We start from the raw sequence: 14,187 nt of genomic DNA on the forward strand, positions 1-14,187 counted from the left end.
CAAATCCTCACTACAACCCTTTAAGAGCAGTATTGTTACCATCACAATTGAAAAACATGGAACTCAACAACTAACTTTTCCCAGGCCTCCAACAAAGTTATGGATGCGGTCTCCTTGGCATTGCCACACCTCACTGCCCTCTATTACTCTGACTGCGATTAGTCTGGCCTGGAGATGGGATTCTCACAAAGGTGCCAACCTACTCTCCATCAGTAGTCCTCCAAAGGACTCAGGGCCCTCTTGAGTTACTTCTCCTTGGTGAGCCCCTCCATCCCCAAACATTGCTTTCTCTGGGAGAAGAATTCATTGACGACCATTACTCATTATAGCCCTGTCAGGTGTGGGTTATAGGTGGCAATGTACCTAAGTGGAAAGACTAAGAGAAATTCAGCTTAGATTTTGATATGGATGGAAAGAACAATATATGCACATTCTCATCATTCTTAGGAGTTCTCTTAAACATGCTTTACCCTATGGATTTATCACTTCCCAGGGTGTTTCATCTGCCACTTATGTAGATCTATTTCCCAAAAAGTGCTCTAGCAACAAGTGATCATATGATTACAGCTTGATTAGCATTTTTTGGGTAGATTTACAAGGTGCATTAGCACATTAAAGGCTCTGAGAGGTCCAGCAGGCCTATTTTAATTTTAACACGTTTTCCAAACTTACTTCATAATGGAACCCTCTTTTCAAGTCACATTGGTTACCATATCTCGGAACAAGTGTTTCCCCAGAGCACATTATTGGGAGCTGCAGATCTAAATGCCTGCAGCATAGCCACGGCGGAGGCAAACATATTGGTGGTCCACACTAGGAGAGAGCATCTTCTAAGACCATAAGTGCTGGAGCTTTCTGATAAAATTGTAACTAGCAGTTTGGAGCCTGGGTTAAGCAAGACAAAATGTATCTTCCAAAAGTGCTCTGGGGACAAAGCCTTGGTCAGCTACCTTAGCTGCGTATGGAGGCCAAAATACCCCAGGCCATTTGGATGTGCATAAGTGTATACACATGAATCTGTAAGATATGCATTGCATAAGAAATTCCTTCGATTTTCCACCTCACAAGCCTCTGAAAAAGCCCTAGTCCTTCAGGGATATGCTTTTCTCCAGATTGCATCTAGCTTCATAACCTGGGCCACACAACTGCCCAACTTCATGCTGTGTATGTGTGTATTTTTTTTTGACTAATCAGCACATTTGTCAAATTTAACTATTAATATCTTTTGCAAATCATGTTTCAAGAGGAAGCAGAAAGATAAATTACTCTCAGACTCAGAATTCTGATTTTTATTTAACAAACACTTGAATCACAAAGTTTGGTGCATATATCACATACATACATAAATATACAAACACCCATTTCCTTTCTGCGTCTTGAGGTCTCTGACCAGCCAAAGTCAAACTTTGGCAGAAAAATGAGGCCATGGGCCACTTTGGCTGCAGTTAAAGTGGCATGCCCATGCCACTGACTATTTCAATTTGATGAATCTGGTATACTAATGGAAGTTCCCAGTATCATATCAGTGGGCATCCCTGTATCCCAGGGTATGTGTGCTTAGAGGTCCTGGGTTGAAATTCATCTTCTCTAGGCTACAAAGTCAAGGCTCAGACCTGTTACCTCTTACATTGATATGTTTATGTTTATTTTTCACTCATATCAACCTTCTCTTTACTCACTTCAGTAGGTCGGTTTCCCTCTAATCTAGTACATCCTTCAGTCTGTAGTTAGTGTGGGTTTTTTAATGTCTGAGGGGGGCTTCTCTTCACAGCAGAGACCGTGTACAGATATTTAGGTCTTCAATTAATGTTCAGTATACTAGAGATGCAAATTCAAAAAATCAAATTTTCCTTTACTAGTGATACAAATTGAAAAATCAAAATTTCCTTAAGTTTTTAGCTTCCATTTATTCTATTTGTAAATTTGGTATTTTTTAAATAATAAAATAAAAACTGTAACTCTCAGGGACCTTTGAAAAACATTTGATCAACTCAAATTGAGGACTAAAATCCCTTTCCTTAATAATTAGCCCCCTTTAGAAACACAGTTAAGAACATTCCCTTAAAAACTTAAGTTGTATTTATAAATTGGGTATATTTAATTTTTAAAAAGCTCTTAGTATGTCAGACTGGGAAGGCTTCAAAACAAATCTTCCAGAGTACTTAATCAGGCTTTGTCATCAAATACGCCAGCCACTGGAGATATGACTATGAACAAAACAGAACAATGAACAGCAATGAATAAAACAGAAAATATCCCTTGCCTTCATGGAGTTTACATTCTTATAACTCTTAAATTCATCCAACTCTTGTAAACCTAATAAACCAAAGTTTTAAATGAGGAGCATTTCAAAGTCAAAATTCGTATATCTTTCAACTTAAAATTGCAAGTCTAAAATCAAATTATATGTTTGAATTAGAATCACAAAGCAAATGTGTGTCTCATTAGTGTCTCTAATCATCTGATATGTAAATACCAAATGTATGAAGTATTCTTAAGCCTGTTTAAAAAATACTATACTATCAAATTGATTTGCTTTATCATTTCTCTATTTAATTCTAAACTTTCCTCATGGTGAAGAGTGGGATTATGCAACTGAGTTTCCCTGGTGGACAGTTCACTACCCAGTGACGGACCGTTCACTACCCAGATACGTGATTGTCTCAAGTAGTTTGAGAGACTTGAAACTAGGACTAGGGATCTAGGACTTGCATATGACCAGAGTAGATCTTGCCACAGGACAGATGGAGACACTGAGTCTGATTTTAACAGTGGCTAATAACATGTGATTCCACATCCACTTTCTTCGGAAAGCATTGGCTTCACAATATGCTGTTTGCTAGATTCAAACCTTACCTTCAGAGCCTCTTTAGATGTTGTCACCTGATTTAGATGGACAAATTACTTAAGTGCCCCTGCCTCTCCTACTTTACTTTACTATCTGATTCCAGTCAGCTAACCCAGTCCGTTTACTGCCTGATTCTTCTGTATCTGGCTGTTTGGCATTGGCTCCAAAGGCATTCTGTTGAGTATGGACACTGGATGACTCACTCCCCTTCAAGGCCTGCATTCAGAGGTGGCTGAGTGGAGCTGTAGTTCTCCTCCCCAAATATCCATCAACCTACTCCCATTCTTTCATATGAACAATGACTGTTTTCTCAGTTTTTTGTGTGTGTGTGTGTGAGGAAGATCGGCCCTGAGCTCACATCTGCCAATCCTCCTCTTTTTGCTGAGGAAGACTGGCCCTGGGCTAACATCCGTGCCCATCTTCCTCCACTTTATATGGGACGCCGTCACAGCATGGCTTGCCAAGCGGTGCGTGTGTGCCCGCCCGGGATCCGAACCAGCGAGTCCCAGGCTGCCCCAGCGGAGCGGGCGCACTTAACTGCGTGCCCCACCGGGCCGGCCCCTGTTTTCTCAGTTTTAAGTCAAGTTCGATTCAAATTTACCCTCCAGAAAATTCCTGGCTGACCCCTCCCTTTAAACAGATTCTCTCCTCTAATCCCCTTCTCTATAGAAATTCTAAAACTATCATTGCTTCTTTGCTTAAAACCCTTCAGTGGTTCACGCTGCACTGGGAATAGAATACAAAACCCTTAATGTGACCTGCAAGTCCTTGCATGATCTGGCTCTCGCCTTCTTCCATGACCTCATCACACGCCTTTGTCTGATGCTCCAATTCCAGCCACGCTGGCCTTCTTTCACTTCTTCCAACAGAAGCCAAGATTCTTTCTACCTCAGGGCCTTTGCAGGCACCGTTCCCACTTTCTGAAACACCATTTTCCTCACTCTTTGCTTGGATGACTCTTCATCCTGTAGGTCTCAAATTAACTGTCATTTTTTCATAGAAGTTATTCTTCTTTGTAGAACTTAGCAAATTTGTGCATTTATTTGCTTACTAGCTAGACCATAAGCTTCATGGGGCCATGTGTTTGCCTGGCACCCATGGCAGTGCTGGTATATACTAGACAGTCAATAATTATTTGCTGAATGAATAAATATCACAGTTGCCACAGCAATCACCATTAGCCTTCAGTCATAACTATTATAATCCTTCATATAACCACTTTTGGCTCATGGGAAGTACTGAGTAATTGTTGAATTGAGATATCTAAATGCCAATATCTCATGCATTCATTAATACAATTGTTTTTTATTACCTTTACCGTTCTTTACACACTTAGTCTTCTATAGCTTCTAAAGCTGAGGTCTTTCTCTTCTTAGCAGTCCTCTTACAGGAAAGAAGACATTTTAGCAAAATGTACCTTTGGGGGGACTATCCTTTCCTAACTTAAAAAAAATCACTGTACATTAGCTAATTGATTTACAGCTAGTAATAAATTTTGATTAGTGTAAATATGGGTTCCATATGATACCTAGTGATTTGTATTTTTCAGTTTGTTTATTTCCCCCAGTATCCCAAGAGATGGATGAGTTACACTGGCCCCAGGTTAGAGCGCAGCAGTGAGATGTTGAATAGAAGCTCTAGTTCTAGATTCTATAATGCTGTGGCTTAAACCCCGCCCCCCCTCCCCGCATGGTTCTCCAAGAACCTTGCTGCCCGCCAACGAATTCAAGCTTTGGAATAGCATCAAATTGGGCTAGAACTCCTGAATCTTAACCATTTAGAACCTGCTGTTTTTTGGTTTTTGTTTTTTGCAGTATCAGCCTGATAAGGTCATAGACCCATAAAGATTTCACATCCCTGTCTCTGCACCTTGGCACCTGTGAATATGAAACAACAGCATAAACAATGATTTTGAACGTTGCATCGTCACAAATGAAAACAGCGCAAAAATGTAGAATAAAACACAATATTGAAAAAGAAAAATCAGGTTCATTTTTGTTTATAACACCAAAGCATTTTTGGAAACCCAAATGGGGAGATAGGCGTTTTTGAAAAATCGGTAGCAGCACCGTAGCGCGGTGTGGGTTCGCGGCAATGTGGCCGCGCGCCTTTAACTCGGCGTGACCTCCGCGTCCCGGGCCGGCGTCCCGAGCCCCGCGCCGCGGCCGGGGCGGCGCATCGCCCCCGCCTCCCCTGCGCGCCGCGCGCATTGTTGTCGTGTAGCGATTGGTTGTTGGACCAGAAACAGCTGTGCAGAGCCGTGCTGTGTAAAGGGGCCGTGGAGCTGAATGCAGGGTAGCCGGCTGGTCGTGACTTACACCGGGGGCTGGAGGGAGAGAGAGGAAGAGCCGGAGGCCAGCTCCACTGCGTTTCCAGGCGGCGTGGACCAGGTGCCCGAGCGTTTGCGGCTGTCGGAGGACCTCCCCCGGCTCTAGCTGACTTCGAGGTTGGCGCAGGTGGGCAAAGCAGGGCATCGCAGATCTCCCTGTTCCCACCTGGGGTTTCTCTCCCTTTCTGCCAGGGGGAGGAACCATCCTAAAAATATGTAAATATCCAAGCGCTGGGCACTCGCCCAGGTCCCAGCGCCGCCGCAGGGTGTTTTACATGAAACTGAGAAGCCCGACAGGATCCGTGCTCTAACTTAAGGCAGCTTGGTGATTGGCATGAGACTGGGCGGCCGCCGTGCTTCCTGCCCTTCAGGAGCCATTCTGCGCGCTCGCGCCTGAGCGGCGGTGCCACGGTGCGGGGTTCGATCGGCAGGCTCCGCATCCTTGGCAGCCATGCCTCCTGTCGCCGCCTCGGCCAGTAAGTAGGAGCATGCATGTGTAGGGGGCACATGCGTGTCGGGGCACACACACGCGCGCGCCCTCACACCGCCCTGAGCCTCGGACGGAGGAAGATTGACGAGGCGCTGCGGTCGCGAGGACGACTCGGGCTCTTCCTGGATTCGGCAGGAGCCCGCCCGCCGCAGCTGCTGTCTGCAGAGCCTGCTCGGATCCCCGTGCACACGCGCCCCCGCTTCGAGCCTCTGTAATGAAGGCTGCCTCCCAAGGACTGCAGGGGAGGCAGAGCCAGCCTGCGCCCGGGACTGCGGGCCGCGCGGCCGATAGGCCCAGGGGGACACGACTTGGACACTGTCATCCCCACGCCTCGCTCTGAGCCGCTGGGTTCGGAGGGTCTGCCGCCACCCCTCGGGCTCCCCGGGCGCCCGATCCCGGGTCAGCCCCGGAGGCCTCGGCTTCCTCGTTTGTTTGGGTCTTTTGTGCCGTGGCGCACAGTTGGCTAAGCACTCCGGCGCTGAATCGGGCCATTGTCTGCGCTCCCATTGCTTTCACGCTGCAAGTCTCGGCGCCCCCACCCCGCCCGCCCCCTCTCCGCCTCCTCCTGGCCGGGGAGCCTCCTAACGTGCCTTTCCCCCCAGGAGTCTGGAAGCTATAAGCCGGGCGGATTGCAAATGAAGTGTAATGCATTGTGGGACGTGTGTAAAATCGGAGCCTTCGCCGTGGGGGGGTGTGGGGGCGTGGGGAGGGCCGGACCCGCCGCTGGCGGTGTAGACGCCGACGAGGAGGGGCTGGGAAAATGTGCGCAGAGTCCGCCCGGGTCGTGCCCGCCGTAGACGGATGAAGCCGCGCGCTGCGCCCCGGCGCTGAGGCCCGGAGGATCCGGGCAGCAGGTCGCCCTCCCCACCATGAAGAAGACCCGGAGCACAACCTTGCGGCGAGCCTGGCCTAGCTCGGATTTCTCGGACCGGGCCTCGGACCGCATGAGGTCCCGCAGCGAGAAGGACTACCGCCTGCACAAGCGCTTCCCCGCGGCCTTCGCGCCCCAGGCTGCGCGGGGCTACATGACATCAGGTGGGTACCCGCGTTCCTGCCCCCGGGCCGGGGCCGCGGGGCGTGCTCGGTGCGCCGCTGCCGGGGTGCTGGCGTGGGAGGACCGGCGGTGATGGATTCGATAAGTTATGGGCAAAGCACGAAAAAATTAGCTCCCATCCACCATTTTGTACCTCCGCAAGATCCACAGGAGGCCCTCTCAATATGGGGTTTGAGAGCTATTAGTTAGGTAAAATAAGGGAGGGGGACGTGCCAGGCGTTTGGGCTGCAAGCAGATAAATGCCTGCAACCTCCGTTGCAGCAGCCTCCTTGAGCTTTGTGGCAGAGCCTGCGTCCAGTGTTGCCTGCGGTACCCGGCTGGCTTGCTCCTGCATTGTGGCCAGTTATCCTAGTGGGTATTTAAACAACCCTATTTTCTTAAAAGGGAACAGGTTCCGTGCAAGGCGCTGGATGGTTTGAGTCGGGGACGAGCTCTGCATCCATCTCAGGCTCGTCTGGTTTGCACGCAGAGAACTCTGTTGGAGCTCATTGAATGCATTCAGTGGGGTAATGGTGTGTATGCGGACTGGATGCTCACATGATTCTGCGTGGATTTAGCATATGTTGCTTTGAATCAGGGTGTATGGAAAGCATGGAGGCTGTATCGTGTGTTTGCATATCAGGCAGTAAGGACTAGCAAACCGAGAAATGGAAACGAAGGCTTTGAAAAAGGGTTCATCTTAAAATGCAGTGCTGTTCAAAGCATTTCCGAAGGAGCTTTGGAAATACAACCGAATGGCTTTGGTGTGTGACTTGGGGACCCAGGGATAAAATACTGGAGGAGATGCTGAGGAGGAAAATCCTGGAACTCTTTCATTGTTTTCTCCCTCCTTATTTTTGACCACTTGTATGTAACGATGTGTAAGACATCAGTTTTTGTTTGTTTTTCATTCTGAAAGAATTAATTTCCTTCTAAACACAATGTCATGGAAGAACCGAGGTTGTATTTGAAACCACAAACTCAACCAAATCGTTCTAAGCCCTGTCTTAACTGGGAAGATTGCTTTAAGCCTGTGGTTGGTACTTATAGCCTAGCTCTACTGTCTTTGCCCCAAAACAGCAAGTTTCTTAAAACTGGGGCCAGTATCTCATGCTTCAAAAATGTCTCATGACCACATTTCCATGAATGTAAAACCTGAATAAAATAACCAACTTTTTTTATTGCAAGATCTGGCGGCATAAGGATGTTGTACTATTTTGGCAGAAAGGCTCTCTTGATTTTCTCTTTCATGAAAAGCCAGATTTGTAAAGGAAGTGACAACTACAGTTTATACTTGAGTCATTTAAGTCAATCACTGCTGCGGTTGCTATATTCTTCAGACTTGGGACAGTAAATTTTGAAACACGCCTAAATCCACATCTAACCTCAAGACATATAGGTACATAAATGCATGTATCCACTGAGTGTTCGGATAATCCCGGGTTTCATGTACTTAGGGTTTGAATGTCTTCATTCCACAGTGAATAGTTCCCCTCTTTTTTGCCCCTCTTCGGGAACCAGTGCTGATACCAAGTGTGAAGCTAGAAGAGGGCAGGTAGCCATAATTTCTTCAACAAACCCGCAAGACTCTTTAATGATTTCCGGCGCATTCCCATGGAGCCTATTTTTATCTATCTTGACATAACTTCATTATGATCATATTTTCATCCTTTGCTAAAGAACTTCTCTGCTATTGCCAGTTCTGCAAGGCATTCTTGAGGGCTCGAGGAAGAAGCTTTTAGTTTTATTTGCTTCTCTTTTCTCGTTTCACCTCTTGACCTGCAAGTGAAGGGTCAGCTGTTTCAGGTTGGTGGTTTTCTTTGCAGATTTCTTGTTAGGTTACTACTGAGACAAGAAGACCAAAAGGTGAGGGGAGAAGAGCTGTGTCATTCATTCAGCATTTTATGGAGTGCGCCATAAGAGCGGAGTGTCTTACTGGATTCTCATGGGGCTATAGGTTTGGATATAATAGGGTTTTGTCCAGGGGGGGAGGACTATTATTTATTCATCATTTTAAATGTTAGCTAATACATGTAATAAAAGGTGTTGGTGCTATTGGAAGGATATGGTAAATATTAAGACAAACACAATGAACACTAGGAGAGTAGGTGGAATCTTTCTCATATGTATCTTTTTGGGGGGGTAGGGGTGGGGGTATCTAATCAATTTCCTTTTCAGATATGGCTCCTTTCCAAATATGAGTGTTGATAGGAATAGATGGTATATTGAAACACTTTGAGATCTTTTTCAAGAAGTTCTCTTCCTCTTAAGAAGTGTAAAGGAAATCCACTTGTATCAAGTTAGTGACTCTGGGTACAAACAGAGCCTTGGTCACATAAAGTGAAATGGAAAATGAAGCAGCTTAGAAACATATGAGGCTTTTCATATTTCTTCTTTCTGTTTTTCCAGTCATTTGGTGTAATAACTACTGGTACGATCCTACTTCGTTTTCCATAAAAAGAGTTCTCTGTTGTTGGGTTCAAAGGACGTGATAAGCCTCTTCAAAGATGTGCTAAATAAAATAACTTCACTCGAAACTGTCTTTAGAAATCACCACCAACAAATATTCCTAAAAAATATGGGGAAAACTTTTTTTTAACTTTAGGAAAGGAGAGATCCTTGGAAATTTTAATAGCTGTCCTTTTGATCTAGCATACTTATTACACAGGAAGTACTTCAAGTTTAACTCTGTTTATTAAGGCAAAATCGCAGGCATTCCATAATAGGTTTCTAATGAGACAGCACCATTTCAGACTTTTCTCCACTGATAAGTAATTACCAGTTCGAAATGTGATGTATAGCAATAGACTTGACATTTAGCCTTGCTTTTTCATATACCCTCAGGATAAACTACACTTAGGCTGAGATTAGAATAGGCACATATAAAACTTACAGAAGGACAGTTAGAGAATTCTGAAACTTGAAATCTTGAAGACCTTGCCTTATATGACTGTTGAAGCCTCTGATTCATGCTACCACATCTAAAATAATCCTAAGAATTCACATGCCTCCTGGCAACAGGCAAGTTCACAGGCCATGAGATGAGTTCATTGTTCATCTTGAATATTAATTTCCAGTGGTAGTTTCTGGGCAGAAGGGGGAACATCTTGCCTTTGGTTCAAATCAAGATGAATAACAAAATGTGCATCGATTATCTAAAGAATGAAAGAAGTTAGACCCATTGGATGTGGGATCCTTCTTCTGCATTTTCTAAAATTAGAAAATATGATATGAATGAACTAGAGATAAAAGTAAAACTCCCCCCAAAGAGGGAAATATCTGTGTAATTCTTAGTGCTTTATATATGAAAACTGCTCACATACCTCCATGAAATGATTTTCAAGGCCCCATACCTTTTGTTGATGAAGCTGTAAGAGCCTTCTCTGTTAGAACCATGTGAACAGTGACCTCTTTATACAAATGATGCTACTAACTTTTCATTTTCTTCCCTCTCCTCTCCCTCAGCTCTGAGGATGGGTTCTGCTTTATATTCCCCAGGTAATGCCACTGAGTTTGGGCGCATTCTGTTAGTCAACAATTTAATGTAATTTTTCCACTAGGAAGGTTCTACAGAGCGTGTTCATAAAAGGTATTGCTTATGAATGAGATACCCCCAAAGTCATGATACTTTTAGATGGGTACTTGTCATTTTAAGGAACGGTAAAGCAGACAATATTAATACTATGGCTTTAAAGGATTCGAAAAGAAAGATAAAACAAAAGCCCCAAACTGACATCCTAAGAGCATTTAAATCAGTTTTGTCTGCCCATCCAACTGATGTAATCAGTGGGGAAGAATGGGCTGCACGACACCTTGATGAGTTCATTAGTTTTCGCGTTATTGAAACTAATTCTGGGGCACAGTTGATTGTGTGTCCCAGTTCCTTATGTTCTGTTATTTTAAGAGACATGAGAGTTTTCTGGGAGTGGAGGGTGGACACTCGAGGTTCTAATCTTGGCCTGCCACAAACCAGCTGTGTCCCTGGCGAGTAACCTGACCTCCCTCCGTCTGTGATGGGTCCTCCTGGTCCACGCTTCCGTTACAGAATGGGGATCCTCGGTGGCTCTGTAATGAGCGAGCACAGGATTTCTGAGCACTTACACAGAAATCGTTAGAAATAACCTTTGCCCTTCCTACTTATTGGAGTCATGTGCTTCCGTATGTGGGGTCCGTGGGAATAGTGCTCATTTTGCAGTGGAATCCTATTTCCTGTCGTCCCCAAATGTTACATGAAATGTCTGTATTAGGGCTTGTCCTGTTGACCAGAGTAAGGGGGTGGGGAGATGATGGATGAAGACCTGGCAAATTATACTCATATGCGAGTTTTAGTCAACAGCGTCCTGTTGCCTCCTTCCCCTCTTTGCAGAGACCCATTTTCAGCCTAGCTGCTCCGACTGTGTTTTAATTTGAAACTACCTGTGTTGGCTCCTTTCATCAGGAAGGTGGAAGTGAGGCATATTACACTCGGTGGTGAATGACTTTATTCTTTATTTCCCAGGAGAACATGAATGTGCTTACAAAAGGTCACCCCTCTTGGTATTTCAATATCTTTTACACTCTTGTGAACGTTTTTATTTGAAAAAAGGAATATGAGTATATTGTATAAAAACCTTAGCAGTTTTATACCTCCAGAGCGATTCTGGCTTAAATTCTCTATAGCCCAGAGAGTTAGGACAGTTCAGACAATGGTATGTTCTTTGATACAAGATTGCTTATGCTGGATGCAGATATAACCAAGGAGCAAAATCTAGTTAGATCCTTGCTGGTGGGATAATAGGCTGACTTTTGAATTAGGGACGTGCTTTTGTAAATCAGTCCTAGAAACTGTGTGACGCCTAATCCATAAGGTAGAAAGTAGAGGGTCTTGTAGTTTATGAGAATATAGACTATAGTGAACTGTAAATTAACCTTAGCCACAAGAAAGAAATGACATGGATAATTTTTTAAGTAGATAATAAACTTTTCTTTAAGTAGTTAATCCCTAGACTATTTTTATTGACATTGGAATGCGCAACCAGTTGGTCAGAAAATCCTATTGATTTCTACTCCCTAAATATTTCTAAAATCTGCCCATCCCTCTTGATCTCTGTCATTTAAATCATCTTCTGTTCTATTATAGCATCTTCCAAACTAACCTCTCTTCCAGTGTAATTCATCCTCCGCCTGTCCCTGGAGGGTTTTTGTGTTTTTGTTTTGTTTTTTGTTTTATAATCTCTCCTGAAGCAAAACTGGCCATGTTATGTCTCTTTTCAATGTTTCTCATGCCTGTGGATGAAGTCCTGGACCAAGGCTCTTCATGGCATGACTTCCCTCGCTTTTTCCACCTCCTCTTCTGTTTCTTCCCCCACCACCCTGTGCTCCAGGCCCTGGAAACTCTTTACCTTCAGCAATATACCTTGTTGCCATTTTGTGCCTTTTGTGATTTACGTCACACTGCTTAGAGTGTGCTCCCCATCTTTACAGGTCTGATAGAATCCTATTTAACCTTCCAGAACCAGCTCCTACACGCTTCTCTTTCAGTCTTCACTCCCCGCTTCTAGAGTGAACCACTTGCATGGCATTTGTTTTCTGCTTGTGTTACATACAGGGTCACATTATGTTGTACCACGGGTTTATGTGTGCATCTCCTGTACTAGCCGGCGAGTTCCTCGATGGCAGTACGTGTTTTATTCACAGCTCTGTTTTGCCAGCAGCCACAGAGCTTGGCACATATCAAGCAGTCAGTAAATGTTTACTGGATGAATGAATAAAACATGGCACTCTTAAACAGTTGGATGAAGAAATGTCTTGAACTCCTAATGTTAGTCATCCTTTCATAACTATGGAAGTTCTACGTATGCAAGGTTCTAGTCTTCAAGGACCTCCTGTTGTTGTTGGGAGACAGGACCAGCTCTCAAGGAGTCGACTGTTAGAAAGCAGTAAATAATGCATACGATCAAGAGTCATATAGTTGATATGGTTGGTACAGTGGAATAGGGGTTCAGAGAAGAGAAGGATGTCAATTAGAAAAGGCTGCCTGGAGGGAGGACTTGCTTGGGTCTTGAAGGACTGGGTAGGATTTGAAGGACAGAGGAGAAGGATTGGGGAAGGTTGTGAAAGCAGTACGAACCAAGGTGTGAAGCTGGAAATGAAAGTGTCTGTGTGAAATTGGTCCTACTGTAACTATGGGGTGTAACTAGAAATAATGTGTAGCTAGGCCAGGTGGGATCTTGAAATGTAGGTGGAATTCAGAGTTTAAGGGGTAGGTAATAAATTTGTGAATTTGGGAGAGAAACGATGAAAGGAGCATTTTAGGAAGGGGTGTCTGGCAGTAGCTTGCAGGCTAGATGGAAGAGATGAGAGCCTCGAGGTCAGAGACCCCCTGGGAAGGGTTGAGGGGGCCGGTGTGATCAAGCAGTAGTGTGATGACGGACCACCACACGACAGTGTTTCCCAACACTGCTAGATATTAGCACATCACTCTCAAGATTGTTTTTAACCATGTCCATATACCACCTGTATTGTTATTTACTTAATCTTTTTATTTAACTTGACCCACTTTTTTCATTTAAATGAATTAAAAAGAACATTTTATATTTTATGTGAAATAATGGGTCTCATTTGATAAGTATATTTTTCTAATCCCCATTAAAATTAATCTGTAGCTATTTCACTGAAAAATAATTAACTGGGGACCATCTAAAATGACCTCACGTACCTGAGTGGTACTCATGCCACAATGTGGAAAACTTGTATCGGCCAAGGAAGGAGGTATGGGAGTGTGGAGGAAAGAGAGAATTCGAGACAGCAAAGGAACTGGCTGTTCTTTGTGATTGGGTTTAAGAGGGGAAAAAAAAGAAAAGGTGAATCAAAGATTTTTGTTGGAAGAATGCAATAAATGACCTGGAGGCTGAGGGACATGGAGCAGATGATGGGTTTCATTTTAGACATAACAGGTTGGTTGTCCAAGCAGAGAAGTCCTTTAGTCACAAGCGTCAAAGGTTAGCGGTATAATTTGGAGGTCATCCACTTCACACTGTTCATTGAGAATTCAAGACTAGCTTAGCTTTTTGCACTTTATGTTCCTCTTTTTAGAGGGGAGCTGATGACTTATTTTTATTTCCGTTAGATGGAGGGTTAGTTGGATTCCATTAACTTTGAGTCCTACTTGGGTTTTTGAAAATCTGGAGAATCAAGGTTGGGATTGCTTGGAAATTGTCTACTCTCCTGTTCCTACAAGTAAAGTGCTTTTTAATTCTTGGCTTTGTTTTATTAGTGTTTGCATTTATTCAGAAGCTGTTGTATTGTTGATAAAAGGGATATGCTTCTGATATCTGGAGTCAGGTTTGAAAAGAGAACTATGGAAGTCGCAACACAAAGACCAGACCAGCTATGTAAATAATGTATATTTCAAACATCCGTCATATACCTATTCAGTTGAAAAATTATGGCTTAGGTAATTCATACACACAGTTAAAATCTCCATTTATCTTTCTACTTAAATTCGT

General features: G+C 44.1%; 1 protein-coding gene across 4 annotated transcripts in view; it reads left to right on the forward strand.

The window, feature by feature from the left end:
• STOX2 (storkhead box 2) overlaps nt 1-14,187 on the forward strand; it is a 216,189-nt gene that overhangs the window by 102,755 nt on the left and 99,247 nt on the right. The window contains exon 1 of one of the 4 annotated variants that reach the window (XM_087418337.1): nt 5,132-5,304. The exons of 2 other annotated variants lie outside the window; for them this stretch is intronic. Coding sequence is in view for 1 of the 2 variants with exons in the window: in XM_004428733.3 (XP_004428790.1) it covers nt 6,537-6,702 (166 nt within the window). In the remaining variant the exon portion in view is untranslated. Of the gene's footprint in view, nt 1-5,131; nt 5,305-6,400; nt 6,703-14,187 lie in introns of those variants that run through there. One more of the 4 variants, XM_004428733.3, reaches the window with a different exon arrangement.

Source organism: Ceratotherium simum, chromosome 28, assembly GCF_057802395.1.
Source record: "Ceratotherium simum simum isolate JZ-2026a chromosome 28, ASM5780239v1, whole genome shotgun sequence".
Classification (NCBI taxonomy): domain Eukaryota; kingdom Metazoa; phylum Chordata; class Mammalia; order Perissodactyla; family Rhinocerotidae; genus Ceratotherium; species Ceratotherium simum.